This window comes from Neomonachus schauinslandi, chromosome 5, assembly GCF_002201575.2.
Source record: "Neomonachus schauinslandi chromosome 5, ASM220157v2, whole genome shotgun sequence".
Classification (NCBI taxonomy): domain Eukaryota; kingdom Metazoa; phylum Chordata; class Mammalia; order Carnivora; family Phocidae; genus Neomonachus; species Neomonachus schauinslandi.
Window position 1 is genome coordinate 95,500,049 of NC_058407.1, and position 22,192 is coordinate 95,522,240.

At 37.6% G+C, this 22,192-nt stretch overlaps 1 protein-coding gene across 1 annotated transcript; it reads left to right on the forward strand.

The window, feature by feature from the left end:
* The first annotated feature begins 231 nt into the window (after window positions 1–231).
* Window positions 232–21,940, forward strand: LOC110580835 (C-type lectin domain family 4 member A-like). Its single transcript, XM_021690486.1, has 5 exons — window positions 232–313; window positions 2,946–3,062; window positions 18,557–18,708; window positions 20,415–20,530; window positions 21,535–21,940. The coding sequence occupies exons 1-5, from the start codon at window positions 232–234 to the stop codon at window positions 21,680–21,682; spliced, it is 615 nt and encodes a 204-aa protein (XP_021546161.1). The 3' UTR covers window positions 21,683–21,940.
* Window positions 21,941–22,192: the final 252 nt, after the last annotated feature.

Genomic DNA, 22,192 nt, shown 5'->3' on the forward strand with positions numbered 1-22,192 from the left:
CACTTGCTGACATATGTTTAAATGCTGTGATTCTCACTGTGTTGGTCCTGGGGATTGGGCTTCTCTCTGAGGTTTTTAATTTTCATGAGATTCCTCTTAGGGTTATTTGCCTATCAGGGGCTCCTGTTCTTGATAGGAAGTATGACAAGTTGCCACCATGTTTGGGTTTCATTTTAAGATGTTTTAAGGAAGAGGTTAAAAGGATTTTTTGAACAGAACAGATTTCTCAATATGACTTCAGAGACCACTTATGCTGAATTGAGTTTCAAAAATGAATCCAAGTCCTCAAGCACCAAATCATGGCCTCCTGCAGGTAAGAAGCATTTTCTGGTGGTCAGAGTTTATGATGAGATGAAGGATGAAGAGAGAATGCTATAAATGAAGCATAGGTAATGTTAGTTGCTGCTTCTCTGGCCGCAGTTGGGACACATTGGATTCTCAGAAGATTGAGTTGCCTGAAGATGAGCATTAAGGGGGTGTACAGTTATACTCTAACAAAATTGAGGTGTGACAAATCCTCTACAGTCCTGAGCTAAGGAGAGTGCTAATTATGCTGAGAAGTTGTTCTGTACTTTCTGAAGCTGAGTGAGATACAGTCAAGAGATTGGGTACAGGTCTTGAAACCATCAACCCAAATGCAGGGGCTATTGATGAATTAGCAGGCTCAGTTAGAGGGGAAGAGTTTGAGTAGAGAATGTTGTGGGTGTATTTGTTAGTACCGGACTAAAGTGGAACCAAAGACCATTGCATGTGAAAGAAGAGAAAGTTACAAAGAGAGTCTCTAACATTACAAGGGAAATTGCCCTGCATTCAGAAAATCTATTGCATACCCCACTTGTCAATACTTAATAACTTTGAGAAAACAATTCTTTTTATTTCTTTATGGAGGTATGATTGACAAATAACATTATATAGTATCCCCCTTATCTGTGGGAAATATGGTCCAAGATCCCCAGTGAATGCCTGAACAGTGGATAGTACTAAACCCTATATACTGTGTTTTTTTTCCTATGCATATATACTTATGATAAAAAGTTTAAATTAGGCACAGTAAGATTAACAGCAATAACTACTAATAAAACAGAACAATTATAACCATATTACTATAAAAGTTATATGAATATGGTGTCTCTCTCAGAATATTGAACTGTATTCACCTTTCTTTTTCTTGTGATAATGTGAGATGATAAAATTCTTATGTAATGGGATGATGTGAGGTGAGTGACATAGGCATTGTGACCTACCTAGTGTTAGGATCATCTGCCTCCAGACCACAGTTGACCACAGGTAACTGAAATCATGTAAAGCGAAACTGTGGGTAATGGAGGGGACTACTCTCTTAGTTTCAGGTGTACAGTGTAATGATTTGATTTTTTAAAAATATTTATTTATTTGACAGAGAGAGAGAGACAGTGAGAGAGGGAACACAAGCAGGGGGAGTAGAAGAGGGAGAAGCAGGCTTCTGGCTGAGCAGGGAGCCCGATGCGGGGCTCGATCCCAGGACTCTGGGATCATGACCTGAGCTGAAGGCAGACACTTAACGACTGAGCCACCCAGGCGCCCCTGGTTTTTGTATATATTTGTGAAATGATCACTAAAGTAAGTCTAGTTAACATTCATCACCATAAACAGTTATCCAATTTTTTTTTCTAGTGATGAGACCTTTTAAGAGTTAATCTCTTAGCAACTTTCAAGTATGTAATAATACTTAATAGTTGATAATACTGTAATAATCTATAGCATTAACTATAGTAAACATGCTATCCATTACAACCACAACTTCTTTATTTTATAACTGGAAGTTTGTACCTCTTAATCCCCTTCACTCATAACCCACCCCCCCTCTGGCCATCACCGATCTCTTGTTCTCTGTATCTGTGAGTTTTGCTTTGTTTTGTTTTTTGGATTGCACAGATCAGTGAGATCATATGGTATTTGATTTCTCTGACTTATTTCACTTAGCATAATGTCCTCAAGGCTCATCTGTGTTATCACAAATGACAAGAGTTCCTTCTTTTTTTATGGTGGAATAATATTCTATTGTATATAAATATCACATTTTCTTTATCCATTCATGGATGGGTGGACACTTAGGTTGCTTTCCTATCTTAGCTACTGTAAATAATGCTGCAGTGAACATAGGAGTGCATATATCTTTTTGATTTAGTGTCTTTGTTTTCTTTGGGTAAATATCCAGTAGTGAAGTTAATAGATCATATGATATTTCTATTTTTAATTTTTTGAGGAACCTCCATACTGGTTTCCACAGTGGCTGCACCAGTTTACATTCCCGCTAACTGCGTGAGGGTTCCCTTTTCTCCATATCCTCACCGACACTGTTATTTCTTGTCTTTTTGATACTACCCATTGAGAAAATAATGAAATAGTGACTTAACCATTAAATAGTGACTAAAAAGTTCTGACCGTATTTTAAGAATGTGATGAGGGAATGACTATAATAAAGATTTATGTGCTATGGCATTATTTAAAGTAGTTAAAGTTGGGAACAATCTGGAAGATTATTTATGTATGTAATGAAATACTATGTCACCATAATAGAGAGTGTTAAAGAAGAAAATATACTTGTATGAAAAATGTTCATGGTATAGTATATAAGAATGTAGTAGGTCAGAAACCAGTATATATGGTATGTCAATCCTGTGGAAAAATGTATGTGTGTATGTATGTATGTATGTATATACACTTTGAAAAATTACTGGGAAGATATATACCAAAACATTAGCAACAGTTATCTCAATGGATACTGTACTTTTATATATTTTCTGAAGTTTCTACAATGAACATTATTATTTTTTTTCCTATTTTCATATTATTTCAAATGTCGTATCGTTGGCAATACTATGTCATCCAAGAAAAGGGAGAAGGAGAAGGGAAGTAAGAGCCAGAATTTATTACTGATGAACCTCATTTGATTTCTCCTTCAGCTCCCAAAGAGAAGACCAGCCCACACAAAAGTAACCCCAGTTTTCCCAAGCTACTTTTTGCCTCATTGCTGGTACTTCTGCTGCTATTGGCAATCTCATTTTTTATCACTTTTATCAGTAAGTACCCATCTGAATCTATGAGGAATGTCTGTCTTACATAAAGAGATGACATCCATTAGATACATTTAATGATGGGTATATCCAGAAATCTGGAAAAGAGGTTTTCTTTGGGGTTGGTGGGGAGGGACACAATTAATGGGAATCTGTTAGGAATTTTGTTATTTATTTGAATTTAGTTTATAAAAATAATGGACTCCACTCCTTAGAGAAATTGAAGAGTACATGTGTACATGTGTTTGTCTTTAGAGAGACATCTATTAGGCACCATTTCTACCCTAGATAGTTGTGGTAAATGAGGACAAAGCTATATTTGCCTATTAGTGTTTATAAGGCCAGGGGTTTTTGAGTGCAGAGAGACGTATTTTGAGATGAGCTGGTGAACAAAAAGAGAGGGAAGAAATGTTCCGGGAGAGAAATGTCCTGCCCAAGACTGTAAGATGTAAAAGCCAATTTAGCAAATAAGTGGATTTCCTCATATCTTTGGCTTTAAGAATTTGTCGAATTTTTAAAAGGCATAAGAAGTAGTGAAGCCAGTATGTGGTGGGTCAAGGAGCAAATGGGAGATAAGGAGGAAAGAAAGAGAAAATTCACTTTCTAGAGGGAGAGGTAAGTTATTTTTAAGTTGTGAGTATATTGGTGTGGTGAGGAATAAGAGCCATTTAGGAGTAGATAGAGTAAAGGAAAGAAGATGAAGAAAATAATGCCTATTCCTCCTGATTAATGTTGGATTAAAAAAAAATTCTTACTCTGTAGGTAACCCAGAACTCCTCAGAATTAGCTCATTTCCCCCACAAAGACCTATGCTGTGTACATCCTCAGATAGAAGTGTTTGTTTTTCCTCCATTTTTCCACCTCCAAGGTTTAGCCTTTGCATTTAGTATTGAAGGAAAATATGGATAAATCCCTTTGCAGTCATTCTAATGGAACTATCATGTCCTCTTTCAACTACTGATCTTTCAGCTGTTCCTGGGGAAATCTATGGTTTCAAAATCAGTAGAATTAGGATTACATTGAATGTGGGGGGATGAGACATCTTTTCTGTAGTCAGGATCCTTCTCAAACAATTGGGCATTTGTAGATTTTGCTGGCTATAAAATAGAATCTAAGAAAGTAACAATAGAAGGCAAAGTCATAACACTACCAGGTAAATGAATGGCCTTTTTTTTTCAAAAATATTCTCAGCTTCTTGAAAAAAAGACTACAAAAGAACTCACTCACACAGAATTGGAATGTAGGAAAGAAAATTGGACCATGGAAGGTAAAAATTAATGTGCCTATAATTCAGTGGTTGACTATACTATATAAGGACACCAAGTCAATATTTCCAATAAGATTCACAGGTGGATCATACTAAGAAGTTGAGTCTCATGGTCATTTTAAGCTTTAAGTGTAGAAATACATAAGACCTAAAATTCTTATATGCATATCTTTATCTGTACAATGAAATAGTCTTCATTGTGGAGCTGGCTGTTTAAATGCATGGGTAATCTCTTTATGGAATGATTGTCCAGCCACATCCTTGGTGTTCTCTCCAAACACACTTTCTCAGTTTTTATATTATGGATAGGCTGAGAATTTTCCAAATCTTCAAATTCTGGTCCTTTTTGTTTAACACTTTCTTCAATTTATCTCTTTCCTCTTGCAATTTACTGTAAGCAGTAAAGAGAAATCAGACCACAGCTTTAACACTTTGCTTAGAAATCTCCTCTGCTAAATATCCAAGTTTATAAGTTCTATCTTTCACAAAACATTAAACACAAGGCACCAAATTCTTTGCTATTTTATAACAAGAATTGCCTTTCCTCCAGTTTCCAATAACATACTTCTCATTTCCATCTGAGACCTTACCAGAAGCACCTTTAATGTTCATATTTCTACCAACATTCTTTTTATTATAGGATATGTATATTCTTTGAGATGATAGGAGCTTTCTCTACAGCTCTCTTTTCTTTCTAAGTCCTCACCAGGATTACCTTTAACATCCATATTTCTACCAGCAGCTCTTTCAAGGCAACCTAGGCTTTTACTAGCAGGCACCTCAAAACTCTTCTAGCCTCTACCCATCATCCAGTTCCGAAGCCACTTTCACGTTTTTAGGTATTTGTTACACTCCACTTTGGTGCCAAAATCCATATTAGCCTGCTTGGCTGCTGTAACAAAATATCACAGACTGGGCGGCCTAAACAACAAATTTATTTTCTCACAGTAATGGAGGCCAAAAGTCCCAGGTGACTTAAGAGTTGGTTTCTGGTGAGGCCTTTCTTCTTGGCTTGTAGACAGCCACCTTCTTGTTGTGTCTTCACATAGGCAGTTCTCTGTGTGAATGGGGAGGGAGAGCTTTCTGGTGTCTCTTCCTCTTCTTAGAAGAACACAAGTGCTGGGGCACCTGGGTGGCTCAGTCGGTTAAGCATCTGCCTTCAGCTCAGTCATGATCTCAGGGTCCTGGGATCGAGCCCCGCATCGGGCTCCCTGCTCAATGGGGATCTGCTTCTCCCTCTCACTCCGCCTGCTGCTCAGTGCTTGTGCTCTCTCTCTCTCTCTCCAGCAAATAAATAAATAAAATCTTAAAAAAAAAAAAATAAAGAACCCAAGTCCTATTGGATTAAGGCCCTACTTTTTTTATAACCTCATTTAACCTTTATTACTTCCTTAAAGTCTATCACTGTAGTCACATTGAGTGACATGAATTTTTGGGGAACACAATTCAGTTCAAAACAAGTTTCTATGTAATTTATTGGAAATTCTTGTGTATGTGGTATTTGTTTCTTCTATCCTGTTTATTAATTTACTCAATCATCTATCTATATCAGCATGTATTCATGGATATTTATCTTATACTTTGGGTTGCAGTCCAATACTTTATTTATTTTGTTGCTCAAATTGTTCTGCCTTTGCCACTGGGAGTTCTTTCAATTCGTTCCTGTGGCCCTTAGACTTGCCCCCATCAGTGTGATGTTATGCTTTGTTTTTGAGCACTTCCTTACTTTCTGGGACTGTAATATTCTCTGGGCTTATATTGTGTATTTCCTGTCTCAGTCTTAGAATCAGCTATTTTTCTGTAGAGCCATGGCTCCTGTTACTGAAGAATGGTATTAGAAACCAATATTTGTGAGGAATTCTTAATCTCAGGAAACAAACTGAGGGTTGCTAGAGTGGGGGTTGGGGTGGGAGGGATGGCGTGACTGGGTGACAGACACTGGGGAGGGTATGTGCTCTGGTAAGCGCTGTGAATTGTGCAAGACTGTTGAATCTCAGATCTGTACCTCTGAAACAAAAAATACATTATATGTTAAGAAAAAAAAAAAAAGAAGAAGATAGCAGGAGGGGAAGAATGAAGGGGGGGAAATTGGAGGGGGAGACGAACCATGAGAGACGATGGACTCTGAAAAACAAAGTGAGGGTTCTAGAGGGGAGGGGGGTGGGAGAATGGGTTAGCCTGGTGATGGGTATTAAAGAGGGCACGTTCTGCATGGAGCACTGGGTGTTGTGCACAAACAATGAATCATGGAACACAACATCAAAAACTAATGATGTAATGTATGATGATTAACATAACAATAAAAAATTAAAAAAAAAAAGAAACTAATATTTGGATACTAGGTATGCTCATTGCTACTGAGGTGTTATTTCTTTTAGGCCCCCTCAGTTCACAGAACAAGGAAATATATATGTGTGTTCTAACCTGTGCATGTACATCTATTGATAAATATTTGTACTGTAACTATGTATATCTGTAATAAGGTACACATCAGTTTTTACTGGTGTCTAAAACTTTCATTGATTACATTGCATCATTCTAGCCTACTCCCCCTTGTTATCTTTAATGACCACTCCAACAGAGAGAAATCTGGTTCCCATCATCTGCTCAGTACATTCACATAATTATTCGATTCCAGTTAACACATATAGCAGTATCAGAGTTGTAAACTCAAACCACCATGGGAAACAACTTTATCAACTAGAATAGAATCTTTATCAAATAGAATAGAACCTTTATCTAATAGAGATAATCTTTAATAAAGATAATATCTGTATCTAATATTTAATCTAAATATCTAATATCTTTATCAAATAGAATAGAATATGTGCAGTTTCTTTTGTCTTTAATCCATTCCATTTCCAAAGTTATTGCAGTCATCCTACCCACCCCTAGTGTGGTTGTTTCCAACACTTGTAATATAGTTAGATTCTCTTGTCACAGTCTTCATTCTTTCATGGACCCCTGGACTTCCTAAATGAATCTTTAAAATTTGCATGCAGGGCGCCTGGGTGGCTCAGTTGGTTAAGCTCAGGTCATGATCCCAGGGTCCTGGGATTGAGTCCTGTATCGGGCTCCCTAGTCCGTGGGGAGCCTGCTTCTCCCTCTGCCTCTGCCTCTCTCTCTGTCTCTCATGAATAAATAAATAAAATAAATAAAATTAAATAAAATTTGCATGCAATAACTATGTAAAGTTATGTGGATTTTGACAAATGCATAGTGTTATGCATTTTTACATAAAAATCTCCTGTGCTCTACTCTCCTTTCCAGACTCTTAGTAACCACTGAAATTTTGACTGCCTATATAGTTTTGCCTTTTCCAGATGTCTTATCATTGGAATTACAGTTGGTAGTCTTTTTACTCTAGATTATTTAATTTTATCATTTAATTTTTTTATTGATGTATAATTAACATACAATGTTATATTAGTTTCAGGGGTACAGTATATTGATTTGACAATTCTATATGTTAATTAATGTTTACCTTGGTAAATATAATCACTATCTATCACCATACAGTGTTATTAATATTATTGACTCTGTTCCCTATGCTGTACTTTTCATCTCCATAACTTACGACTTATTTATTTTATCATAAAGTTTGGGGACACCTGGGTGGCTCAGTCGGTTAAGTGTCCAACTTTTGATTTCCACTCAGATCGTGATTTCAGGGTTGTGAGATCGAGCCCAGTGTTGGGCTCGATTGTGGGTGTGGAGCCTGCTTAAGATTGTCTCCCCCTTCCTCTGCCCCTCCCCCTCTCCAAAAAAAAAAAGAATATAAGTGGAAGTTTGTACTTCTTAATGCCCTTCATCTATTTCACCCATTCCCCGCAACTTCCCATCTGGCAACCATCAGCTTGTTCTCTGTATTTGAGAGTCTGTTTGTTTTTGGTTTTTTGGTTTGTTCATTTCTTTTGTTTTTTAGATTCCACAAAGTGAAATTATATGGTATTTGTCTTTCTCTATATGACTTATTTCACTTAGCATAATACTCTGCAATTACAATCCATCCATGTTGTCACAAACAGTAGGATTTCCCTCTTTCTCATGACTGAATAATGTTCCACTGTATATAAATACCACATCTTTTTTATCCATTCATCTATCAATGGGACACTAAGGTTGCTTCTATATCTTGGCTACTGTAAACAATGATGCAATAAACATAGAGGTGCATTTATCTTTTCGGTTTAATGTTTTTGTTTTTTGGGGAGTGTCAGTACTCAGTAGTGGAATTACTGGATCATATGATATTTTTATTTTTAATTTTTTGAGGGACCTCCATACTGTTTTCCATAGTGGTTATACCAATTGACATTCCTAACAGTGCATGAGGGTTCCCTTTTTTCCCACCTCCTAGCCAACACTTGTTATTTCTTGTCTTTTTGATGTGACCCTATCTGGCTGGTGTGAGTAATATCTGACTATAGTTTTGATTTGCATTTCCCTGATGATTAATGATGTTGAACATCTTTTCATGTGTCTGTTGGTCATTGTATGTCTTTGGAAAAATGTCTGTTCAGGTCCTCTGCCCATTTCTAGTAGGATTCTTTGTTTCTTTGGGTGTTGATTTGTATAAGTTCTTTATATATTTTGGATGTCAACCCCTTATTGGATATATCATTTGCAAATATCCTTTCCCATTCACTAGGTTGCCTTTTTGTTTTGTTTATGGCTTCCTTTGCTGTGAAAAGCTTTTTTATTTCGGTATAGTCCCAGTATTTCATTTTTGCTTTTGTTTCCGTTGCCAGAGGAGATATATCCATAAGTATGTTGCCAAGGGATTACCATCCCTATTTTTTCTTTTAGGAGTTTTATGGTTTTAGTTCTCACATTTAGGTCTTTATCCATTTATTTTCTTTTTTTAAAAATATATATATATTTTAAGATTTTATTTATTTATCAGAGAGAGAGAGACAGAGGCAGGCAGAGGGAGAAGCAGGCTCCTTGCTGAGCAAGGAGCTCGATGTGGGACTCGATCCCAGGACCCTGGGATCATGACCTGAGCCGAAGGCAGAGGCTTAACCGACTGAGCCACCCAGGCGTCCCTATCCATTTATTTTCATGTATGGTGTAAGAAAGCAGTCTAGTTTTATTCTTTTGCATGTTGCTGTCCAGTATTCCTCACACCATTTATTGAAAAGATTGTATTTTTTTCTCTGTATATTTTTGCCTCCTTTGTCGTAGATTAATTGACCATATAACTGTGGGTTTATTTCTGCGCTTTCTGTTCTGTTCCCTTGACCTATGGGTCTGTTTTTGTGCCAGTACCATACTGTTCTTATTATAATAGTGTTGTAGTGTATCTGGAAATGTGAAATTGTGATACCTCCAGCTTTGTTGTTGTTGTTGTTGTTGTTTTAAAGATTTTATTTATTTATTTGAGTGAGAGTGAGAGAACACAAGCAGGGGGGAATGGCAGAGGGAGCAGCAGAGAGAGAGGGAGAAACAGGCTCCCCAATGAGCAGGGAGCCTAATGCGGGACTCGATCCCTGGATCCTAGGATCATGACCTGAACCGAAGGTGGATGCTTAACCAACTGAGCCACTCAGGTGCCCCCAGCTTTGTTCTTCTTTCTCAAGATTGTTTTGGTTATTCCAGGTCTTTTGTGGTTCCATACAATTTTAGGATTATTTGGTCTAGTTTTGTGGAAAATGCTGTTGTTATTTTGATGGGGATTACATTGAATCTGTAGATTGCTTTGGGTAGTATGGACATTTTAACAATATTCTTCCGAGTCATGTGCATAGTATATCTTTGCATTTGTGTCCTCTTCATTTTCTTTCATCAGTGTCTTATGGTTTTCAGAGTATAGGTCTTCTGCCTCTTTAGTTAAATTTATTCCTAGGTAATTTACTCTTTTTGGTGCAAATGTAAATGGAATTGTTTTCTTAAATTTTCTTTCTAATATTTTGTTATTAGTGTGTGGAAATGCAACAGATATATATAATACAATATATTGATTTTGTATCCTACAACTTTAATGAATTTATTTATTGGTTCTAATAGTTTTTTGGTGGTCCTTAGGATTTTTTGTATGTAGTATCGTGTCAACTGCAAATAGTGACAGTTTTACTTCTTCCTTACTAACCTGGATGCTTTTCATTTCTTTTTCCTGTCTGATTGCTGCAGCTAGAACTTCCAGTACTATGTTGAATAAAAGTGGTGAGAGTGGACATCCTCATCTTGTTCCTGATCTTATAGGAAAAGTTTTCAGTTTTTCATCATTGATTAATGTTGTTAGCTGTGGGTTTGTCATATTTGGCCTTCATTATGTTGAGGTACATTCCCTGTAAACCCACTTTGATGAGAGTTTTGTCATGAACAGATGTTGTATTTTGTCAAATACCTTTTCTGTATCTGTTAAGATGATCATATGACTTTTACCCTTCCTCTTTATTAACATCATGTATCACCCTTGCTTTCCTGGAATAAATCCCACTTGACTGTGGTAAATGATCCCTTTAATTTGTTGAAATCAGTTTGCTAATATTCTCTTGAGGAATTTTGCATCTATGTTCATCAGAGATATTGGCCTATAGTGGTTTTTTTTTTTGTTTTTGTTCTTGTTTTGTTTTTAGTGTCTTTGTCTGGTTTTGGTGTCAGGGCCTTGTAGGGCAAATTTGGAAGTTTTCCTTCCTCTTCTGTTTTTTGGAATGGTTTGGAAGAATAGATAATAATTTTTCTTTAACTGTTTGGTGGAGGGGCGCCTGGGTGGCTCAGTCAATTAAGTGTCTGCCTTCAGCTCAGGGGCGCCTGGGTGGCTCAGTTGGTTAAGTGTCTGCCTTAAGGGCCCTGGGATCGAGTCCTGTGTTGGGCTCCCTGTTCAGTGGGAGAGTCTGCTTCTCCCTCTGCCTGCCGCTCCCCCTGCTTGTGCTCTCTCTCTCTGACAAATAAATAAATAAAAATCTTTAAAAAAAAATAAATTTTGGGCGCCTGGGTGGCTCAGTTGTTAAGCGTCTGCCTTCGGCTCAGGTCATGATCCCAGGGTCCTGGGATCGAGCCCCACATCGGGCTCCCTGCTCTGCAGGAAGCCTGCTTCTCCCTCTCCCACTCCCCCTGCTTGGGTTCCTTCTCTCGCTGTGTCTCTCTCTATCAAATAAATAAATAAAATCTTTATTAAAGAAAAAATGTTTGGTGGAGTTCACCTGTAAAGCCATCTGGTCCTGGACTTTTTTTTGGGGGGAGGTTTTTGGTTACCAGTTCAATTCTGTTATTAATAATTGGTCTGTTCAAATTTTCAATTTCTTCCTGGTTCAGTTTTGGAAGATTGTATGTTTCTAGGAACCTATCTATTTCTTCTGTATTGTCCAGTTCGTTGGTCTTCAGTTTTTCATAACATTCACTTATAATTCTTTGTATTTCTGTTGTGGCAGTTATTTCTTCTCCTTTATTTTCTGATTTTATTTGAGTCCTCTTTCTTTTTCTTGATAAGTCTGGCTAAAGGTTTATCAATTTTGTTTATCTTTTCAAAGAACCAGCTCTTGGTTTTATTGATCTTTTCTATTTTTTTTTAGTCTCTGTTTCCTTCCTTCTGTTAGCTTTGGGTTTTATTTGTTCTTCTTTTTGTAGTTCCTTTAGATCTAGGTTTAGGTTGTTTACTTTAGATTTTTCTTGTTTCTTGAGATAGTCCCGTATCATTATATATTTCCCTCTTAGAACTGCTTTTGCTGCATCCCAAAGATCTTGGACTGTTATGTTTTCTTGCATTTTTAAATTTCCTCTTTGATTTCTTGGTTGGCCCCTTCATTGTTTAGCAGCATGTTTAGCTTTCACATGTTCTTTTTTCCCAGTTTTTTCTTGTAATTGATCTTTAGTATTATACTGTTGTGGTTGGAAAAAGTGCTTGATATGATTTCAGTCTTCTGAAATTTACTGAATCTTGTTCTGTGGCCATGTGATCTATCCTGGAGAATGCTTTATGTACACTTGAAAAGAATGTGTGTTCTGCTGTTTTTGGATGGAATGTTCTGTATATATCTGCTAGATCAATCTGGTCTAATGTCATATAAGACTACTATTTCCTTGTTGATTTTCAAGACCCCTGCTATTATTGTATTACTCTCAATTTCTACCTTTATGTCTGTTAATATTTGCTTTATGTATTTAGGTGCTCCTATGTTAGGTGCATAAATATTTATAACCGTTATGTTCTCTTGTTGGATTGGTCCCTTTATCATTATGTAATGATAGAAGTATACCCTTCTTTGTCTCCTGCTACTTGTTTTCAAGTCTGTCTTGTCTGATACAAGCTTTGCTACGCTGTTCTTTTTCTTCTTTTTCATTTGCATGGAATACCTTTTTCCATCCCTTTACTCTCAGTGTGTATGTTTCTTTAGGTCTCAAGTGAGTCTCTTACAGGTAGCCTATGGATGGATCTTGTTTTTAATCCAATCAGTTACTCCATGTCTTTTGATTGGAGCATTTAGCCCATTTTTACATTTAAAGTAATTATTGGGGCGCCTGGGTGGCTCAGTCAGTTAAGCATCTGCCTTTGGCTCTGGTTGTGATCCCGGGGTCCTGGGATTGAACCCCACATTGGGCTCCCCACTCAGGGGGCAGCCTGCTTCTCCCTCTCCCTCTGCCCCTCCCCCCCCACTCATGCGCTCTCTCTGTCACTCTCTCTCTTGAATAAATAAAATCTTTTTTAAAAAAAACCCCAAAACCCCAAATTAAAGTAATTATTGGTAGGTATGTACTTTTTGCCATTTTGTTAATTGTTTTCTGGTTGTTTTTGTAGTTCTCTGTTCCTTTCTTCTTCTCTTGCTCTCTTTCCTTGTAGTTTGATGACTTTCTTTAGTGTCATGCTTGGATTTCTTTCTCTTCGTTTTTTGTGTATCCATTACAGGTTTTTGGTTTGTAGTTACTGTTAGGTTCATATATAGCATCCTATGTGTATAGCAGTCTATATTAAGTTGATGGTTGCTTAAGTTCAAACACATTCTGAAAGTACTAAATTTTTACTCCCTCCTTTACATTTTATGTATATGAGGTTACATCTTGCATTTTTAAATTTTGTGTATCCCTTGATTGATTTTCATAGATACAATTGATTTTACTGCTTTTTGTTTTAACCTCCATGCTGGCTTTATAGGTGATTAATTAAAATTTTTTTTAAGATTTTATTTATTCATTTGAGACAGAGAGAGAAAGCATGAGGAGGGAGAGAGGCAGAGGGAGAGGGAGAAGCAGGCTCCTTGCTGAGCCAGGAGCCCGATGTGGGGCTCGATCCCAGGACCCTGGGATCATGACCTGAGCTGAAGGCAGACACTTAACCATCTGAGCCACCCAGGTGCCCCATAGGTGATTAATTAAATCTTTGCTATATGTTTGCTTTTACCAGTGAAATTTTTTCCTTTCACAATTTTCTTACTTGTAATTGTGGCCTTTTCTTTCCACTTAAAAAAGCCCCTTTAACATTTCTAGTAAGGCTGGTTTAGTGGTGATGAATTACTTTAACTCAGTTTGTCTGGGAAACTATCTCTCTTTCAATTCTGAATGATTGAGTATTCTTGGGTAGAGTATTCTTTGGTCATAGGTATTTTTCTTTTTAGCACTTTGAATATATCATGCTGTTTTCTTCTGGCCAGCAAAATTTCTGCTGAAAAGCCAGCTGATAGCCTTATGGGATTTTCCCTTGTATGTCAGTTTTCTTTTCTCTTTCTGCTTTTAATATTCTCTCTCTTTTATTACATTTTGCCATTTTAACTATTATGTGGACCTTTTTTTTAAAGATTGTATTTATTTATTTGAGAGAGAGAGAGGGAAAGCACGAGCAGGGGGCAGAGGGGTAGAGGGAGAAGCAGACTCCCTACTGAGCAGGGGGCCTGATGTGGGACTCAATCCCAGGACCCTGGGATCATGACCTGAGCCGAAGGCAGACGCTTAACTTGAGCCATCTAGGTGTCCCTCCTTCTGAAGTTTTAATGTGGATTTCTTGTATACAACATATAGCTGAGTCTGGTATTTTGATCCATTCTGACAATCTTTGTGTTTTAATTGGTGCATTTAGACCACTGACACCCGAAGTGATTATTGATATGGTTTTTATCAATATCTATCATATTTGTAATTTTTTTCTATATCTTGCCCTTGTTCTTTGTTCCTTTTTATCTTTTATCCTTTTTATCTTTATCTTTTTTATCTTTTATTATTGATATGGTTTTTATCAATATCTATCATATTTGTTATTGTTGTCTATATCTTGCCCTTGTTCTTTGTTCCTTTTTTATCTTTCATTCACTCTTATTCTCTCTTTTGTGGTTTTGAGAATTTGATGTGATTCCGTTTTCATTGCATTCTTAACATATCAGTTATACTCCTTTTTTATTGGCTGCCCTAAAGTTTGCAATATACTTATACAACTAATCCAAGTTCACTTTCAAATAACTATACATCTTTGTGTACAGTGAGAGTATCTTAAAATAACAAAATAATTCTAATTCCTTCCTCCTGTCTCTTGTATTATTGCTCCCATTTATTTCACTTACACATTAGCATACATAATCGAATATGTGGTTGCCATTATTATTATTATTATTATCATTATTTTTAAAGATTTTATTTATTCATTTGACAGAGAGAGAGAGACAGCGAGAGTGGGAACACAAGCAGGGGGAGTGGGAGAGGGAGAAGCAGGCTTCCCTCTGAGCAGGGAGCCTGATGTGGGGCTTGATCCCAGGACCCTGGGATCATGACCTGAACCAAAGGCAGACACTTAACGACTGAGCCACCCAGATGCCCCCTCCATTATTATTTTGAACAAACAAAAGATCAATTAAGTATATAGATCAATTAAGAATATAAAAATATGTTTTTATTTTACCTTCACTTATTCCTCTTTTTGATACTCTTACTTTCTTTGTATAGATCCATGTTTCTGACTATATTATTTTCCTTCTCTCTAAGAAGTTCTTTTAACATTGCTTATAAGTCAGTTTCTACTGGCATCAAATTCCCTCAATTTTTGTTTTTCCAGAGAAGTCCCTATTTCTTCTTCACCTTTGATGGTTAATTTTGCAGGGTACAGAATTAGGGTGATAGTTTTTTTCTCTCAGCACTTTAAATATTTCACTCCATTCTCTTCTTGTTTCTGTGGTTTTAGAGAAGTCTGATGTAATTCTTATCTTTGCTTCTCTGAGGAGGTGTTTTTCCCCCCTCTGGCTTTTAAAAATTTTTAAAAATTATTTATTTTTTAAATTTTTAAAAGTTTTTATATACATTCCAGTTAACATACCATGTAATATTAGTTTCAGGTGTACAATATAGTGATTCAACACTTCCATAGGATTTTTCTTTATCTTTGATATTCTGTAGTTTGAATATGATATGTCTAGATGTAGTTTTCTTTGGCATTTATCCTGCTTGGTGTTCTGTGAGCTTTTTGAATCTGTGGTTTGGTATCTGTCATTAATTTGGAGGAAATTCTCAAATGTTATTGTTTCAGTATTTCTTGTGTTCTGTTCTCTTTTTATTCTTCTTCTGCTATTCCCATTATGCATATGTTACACCTTTTGTAGCTGCTCCACATTTCTTGGATATTCTGTTTATTCCCCCCTCCTTCCCCACCCCACACGTTCTTTTCCTCTTTTTAGTTTTGGAGGCTTCTATTGAGATACCCTCATGCTCAGATTTTTTACTCAGCTCTGTCCAGTCTAATAATGAGCTCACTAAAGACATTCTTCATTTCTGTTACAGCATTTTTGATCTTTCATGTTTCTTTTTGGTTCTTAGAATTTCTGTCTCTCTGCTTACATAGCTCATCTCTTCTTGCATGCTGTCTACTTTGTTCATTACAGCCCTTAACATAGTAATCGCTTTAAATTTTTGGTCTGAGAATTCCAACATCCCTGCTACATCTGAGTCGGTTCTGATGCCTGCTTTATCTCTTCAAACTGGGGGGTGGGGTGGGATGTTGTTTGTTTTTTAGTATGCTTGGTAATTTTTTCTTGTTAGCTGGATGTGATGTACTGAGTAAAAGGAACTGCTGTAAATAGACCTTTAGTAATGTGGCAGTATGGCGTGGTGAAGGGGAAGCATTCTGTAGTCCTATAATTTTGTCTCATTCTTTTAGTGAGTCTTTGCCTCTAGACTTTGAACTTAAAGTGCTTCTCAGCTCTTCTAATTACTTCCCTTAAAGTGGAACAGGATGGCTAGAGTGGGTATTTTCCCTTTCCCTAACCAGGCTCTGATAAAACCACAGCGGGTTAGGCTCTGGTTACAGTTTTTCCTGAGGGTAGACTTCATTAAAAAGAACAGAATGCTTTGGTATGTTTCAGAATTGCAGCTGTGCCCCTCCCCTTGCCAGAAGCCCAAGGGGAATTTTCTCAGATAAACCTGGTAGAGCTCCAAAAGGTAAAACTCTGCAAGTTTTTCCCTCCTTCCCCACCATTGACTGGATTACCCTGGAGTTTTTATCTCTCAGATTTTCCACACTGAGCTTCCAGCAATTCAACAATTACAGTTCAGGTTTCCCTTCCCTGGGATTTGTTCCCACAGAAGTTTTGGCTCCTGGATTTTTGCTTCAGTAAGTTGTGATCCTCTGTATTTGTCTGTCTGCATAATTTTGAGAGCAGTGTCTTAGCCTGTGAAGAGTTGTTGATTTGCAGTTTGTTCATCTTTTTACTTGTTAGGATGGAATGGCAATTTCGACCTTCTTGCATGCCAGACTGGAAACTGGAAGTCTATTTATTTTTTTAGTCTATTTTGTCTCTGTTGTTTGAGTAATTTCTATTATTCTTTCAATTCACTGTTTTTTCTGTTCTCTCCATTCTGCTGATGAGCACATCCACTGAGCTTTTTATTTTATTATATTTTTCAATTATAAAATTCCATTTGGTTCTCATTTATATCTCTAATTTGTTGGCTGAAATTTTCTATTTCTTTTCTGAGGTATTCTTTTTTTCCATTTGGTTCAAACATCTTTGTACTTTCTTGTTGAAGTATCTTTATTATGGTTTCTTTAAAATTTTTGTCAGAGGGGTGCCTGGGTGGCTCAGTCAGTTAAGTGTCTGCCTTCAGCTCAGGTCATGATCCCAGGGTCCTGGGATCAAGTCCTGCATTGGGCTCCCTGCTCAGCGGGGAGCCTGCTTCTCCCTCTCTTCCCCGCTCGTGCTCTTTTACTATCTCTGTCACTCTCAAATAAATAAATAAAATGTTAAAAAAATTAAAAAAAAACTTTGTCAGATAATTCTAATATTTCTTTTATCTTGATATTGGCATGTATTTATTTTCTTTTTTAAAAATTAATTTTGAAGTTGAAAACAGAGCTACCCTATGACCCAGAAATTGCACTACTGGGTATTTACCCCAAAGATAAAAATGCAGTGATCCAAAGGGGCACATGCACCCCAATGTTTATAGCAGCAATGCCCACAATAGCCAAGCTATGGAAAGAGCCTAGATGTCCATCAACAGATGAACGGATAAAGAAGATGTGACACACACACACACACACACACACACACACACACACACACACACTGGAATATTATGCAGCCATCAAAAAATGAAATCTTGCCATTTGCAATGATGTGGATGGAACTAGGGGGTATTATGCTAAGCGAAATAAGTCAGAGAAAGACAAGTGTCATATGATCTCACTGATATGAGGAATTTGAGAAACAAGACAGAGGATCATAGGGGAAGGGGGGGAAAAATGAAACGAGCCGAAACCAGAGAGGGACACAAACCGTAAGAGACTCTTAATCTCAGGAAACAAACTGAGGGTTGCTGGAGTGGAGGGGGGTGGGCAGGATGGGGTGGCTGGGTGATGGACATTGGGGAGGGTATGTGCTATGGTGAGCGCTGTGAATTGTGTAAGACTGATGAATCACAGACCTGTACCCCTGAAACAAATAATACATTATATGTTAATAAAAAATTTTTTTAAATTAATTTTGAGAACTTGTAATTCATGGTATGATGGGTAATTTTCCATTGAAACCTAGATATTATTGTGTAATATCTAAGAGTCTGGATCTTCTTTAAGCCCTCTGTTTTAGCTGGCTTTTTCTGACACCACTCTGGCAAGGGAGATGGGACCCTACATTGTTACTGCCTAACATAGGTAGACTTGATCTCCTTGACACCTGATTGGTGGGCTCCTTGCCACTTCTGGGTGAAGATGCAAGTTCCAGTTTCCTTGAGGTCTTCCTGGGTCCTGAATTTTGTAATACAACACACTTAAACTTTTTCTTTTTTATTGGACATCTGTGGCCTTCTGTCAATACAGAGAAAGATTGGAGCTGCTGCCCAAAGGCTTGGAAGTCATTTAGTTCCAACTGCTACTTTATTTCTACTATAATAAGAAATTGGACTGAGAGTGAGAGGAACTGCTCAGAAATGAAGGCTCACCTGCTGGTGATAAACACCAAGGATGAACAGGTACTTTTTTTTTTTTTTTTTTTTTAAGATTTTATTTATTTATTCATGAGAGAGAGAGAGGCAGAGGGAGAAGCAGGCTCCCAAGGAGCAGAGAGCCCGATGCGGGACTCGATCCCAGGACCCGGAGATCATGACCTGAGCCGAAGGCAGACGCTTAACCATCTGAGCCACCCAGGTGCACCTAACAGGTACTTTCTAATAGATGATGGAGTCAGGAGTCCTGCCTAGTTGTTGTATACCTCTCTTGTCTAAGGAGGTTTTTTGTTTGTTTTTTTTTTAAAGATTTTATTTATTTATTTGACAGAGAGATAGAGAGAGAGCACAAGTAGGCAGAGCTGCAGGCAGAGGGAGAAGGAGAAGGAGAAGCAGGCTCTCCGCCGAGCAGGGAGCCCAATGCAGGGCTCGATCCCAGGACCCTGGGATCATGACCTGAGCCGAAGGCAGAGGCTTAACCGACTGAGCCACCCAGGCGCCCCTTGTCTAAGGAGGTTTTTCACTGTTTTGGAATATTGGTGTTATGGCAGAAGGCTTTTTTTTTTTTTTTTAAAGATTTTATTTATTTATTTGAGACAGAGAGAATGAGAGAGACAGAGAGCACATGAGAGGGGGAAGGGTCAGAGGGAGAAGCAGGCTCCCTGCCGAGCAGGGAGCCCGATGCGGGACTCGATCCCGGGACTCCAGGATCATGACCTGAGCCGAAGGCAGTCGCTTAACCAACTGAGCCACCCAGGCACCCTGGCAGAAGGCTTTTAGTAAAACTGATAAGAAAGGCTACCTAAGCCTTCACATGCTACACCTTCTTCCTGTTTCCATAAAACTAATCTCTCCCAAAATAAGTTGGGGCATTTAAAGTATCATATGTGGGGTTTGAGTTGAAGAACGAAAATGTTTTAGGCTGAATATCAGTTTATTTCAACCTGTAAATATTTTATAAATTATTAACTGTTTCACTGAGAAAGGGGTATTATAGCAATAAAGAAACAAAGTTCAATCATGAAGAATCACAGTAACAATCAGGAATGAAGTTAAAGAAGTTATGAAAGGAAAATGATTGAATCTGCAAAAAAATTTTTCATGCATGACTTTGAAGAATACCACCTCTTAGTGAAAGGGGGAAGTGAATCTGAGATGAGAATTCATTATGATCCTGGATAGAAATTGCTTCCATTTGTGTTGAACATTGCTGTATTCTGAATGTTTATGTCTCCCCCAAACTTCATATGGTGAAATCCTAACCCCCAAAGATGACGGTATTTGGAGGTGGGGCCTTTGAGACGTGCTTAGATACTGAGGGTGGAACCTTGATGAATGGGATTTGTATTCTTATAAAAGAGACCCCACCCAGCTGCCTCGCCCCTTCTACCATGTGAAGACACAGGGAGAAAAAGCTGGCCTTCACCTGACCATGCTAGTACCCCGATCTGGAATTTCCAACCTCCAGAACTGTGAGAAAGAAACTTGTTGTTTATAAGCTACCTGGTCTGTGGTATTTTGTTATAGCAGCGTGAGCAGACTGAGCCAAGCATCATGCTCACAAGTGATCTCTTTGATCCTGCACTGTTCAGCCGGAGAAGACTTCAGCTTCTGGGGAGGGCCCCCCTGTCGCTCTTCCTGGATCCTTTCCTTTTCTTCTCTTCTCCCTAAGGCTGTAAAGAACTCCGTTCTACCTGAATACTCTAAAGGCTATAACTCTTTTCTTCCTTTAGGATTTTATCTTCCAGAACCTGGATACATATTCTGCTTATTATATAGGGCTGTCAGACCCAAAGGGAAAAAGAGATTGGAAATGGGTTGATCAAACACCATACAATGAAAGTGTCACGTGAGTACAGAATTAGATAAAGGAATCCTGAGCCCTGGATCATGCAGGGATTTTAGAGTGTTACAACTATCAGCTATGAAAATAAAATAGCTTACTCTTCTTTTAACTCTTGGGTTAAATAATTTTATTTGTTATCTCATTTAATCATCACAGGAACTCTATGAAGCACACAGTATTATTTTTCCCACTGTAGAGGTGAGGAAATTGAGTTTAGAGAGTTTAGATAACTCAGCAAAGATTATCTAGCATTGGCAACAAATGATCCTCAAATCCAGCTCTATTTGACACCGAAGTCTGTACTTTTAATTACTACATTATATCTCTAAATATAACAAAAATTTATGTCAATTAAGATCATGGCCGATTATTGATTTAATATTTCTCATAAAGCAAATGAGCTAACTTCTGATAGTTACAATATCTCATATTTACGTAGGTCTTTTTTAAAAACTCTTAAATACTTCAGTGCGTTTTAGTACAATACCACCTTTGATCCTCCTATCTCTCTGTGAAACATACAGGAATATGACTCTAGTCTCTATTTTTTAGATATGGAAATCAGGGAAATTAAATTACATATCTAAGATAACAAGAATCTTAGCAGATTTAGCAGTTTTAACTAGTTCTTTGGACTCCAAAAGCAATATATATATAAAAAAAGGAAACAACTATAATGATACTTGGGACTGGGATGAAATCTTTTCCATCATTTAAGGGAGCTTATGGACTGGCAGTCCCTTGGGAACAGGACATAATGATGGACAAATAGAAGGGCTATCTGTTAGGAGAATGTTTAATGCAATAAGGTGACACAATACTGGGTGATGTCAGTTTTTGAGGAAATGCCAGGGCTTCAGGTAGAGGAGAAACTGCATGAGAATTGGAGAAGGAATGATTTGGGCATATCTGACCTTGACTTCCACACGGTTCAGCCCCAGCCCCCTCCCTTGACCTTTTCAAAGCACTGTTTGAAGGAACAACCTCATCCATTTTTTCCCTTTCAGATTTTGGCACTCGGGTGAACCCAGGAATCTTGATGAGGGTTGTGTTAAGCTACATTTTCGTTATCTAACAAGAAAATGGGGCTGGAACAATGTTCCTTGTAATGGACATCACAAGTCGATGTGCAAGGTGATGAAGATCTACTTATGAATGGGAACATTCTGCATGAACATGTAGTTGAATTGGTATCCACTATTACAGAGATAGCTAACTTGCTCTTTTTATTCATGTGTAAGTCTTGTGTAAGGAATCTTCATAGCATTTTTCAGTAGGCTGTCACCTATTCCATTTATGATAGAATCAGTATACACATTCATTCATTTGTGCCTTCTCCATGTGTAGAGACCATACTGGAGAGCTCTTTTGCAGACACATGGAGGAAGCATGAGCATCCTTTCCAAATCTTTGTTAGAGGAGTTAGATATTTTGCTAAGGAGTTAGATATTGATATAATTATATGATGGGGTTCCTCCATCTGTCTGGATTTTTTTTTTTCATGAAGTTGGTCAAAAGCGAAATAATCCCGTTACTTTCCATTCCTCTCAGACATATTTATTACCTTTAATTGAAGCATATTATGTGACAGTTGGAATATGATACACATCAATGGAAGTTAAGTTCCAGCTTTGTCCCAGTAGACTATTTGGGGTTCTTAACATT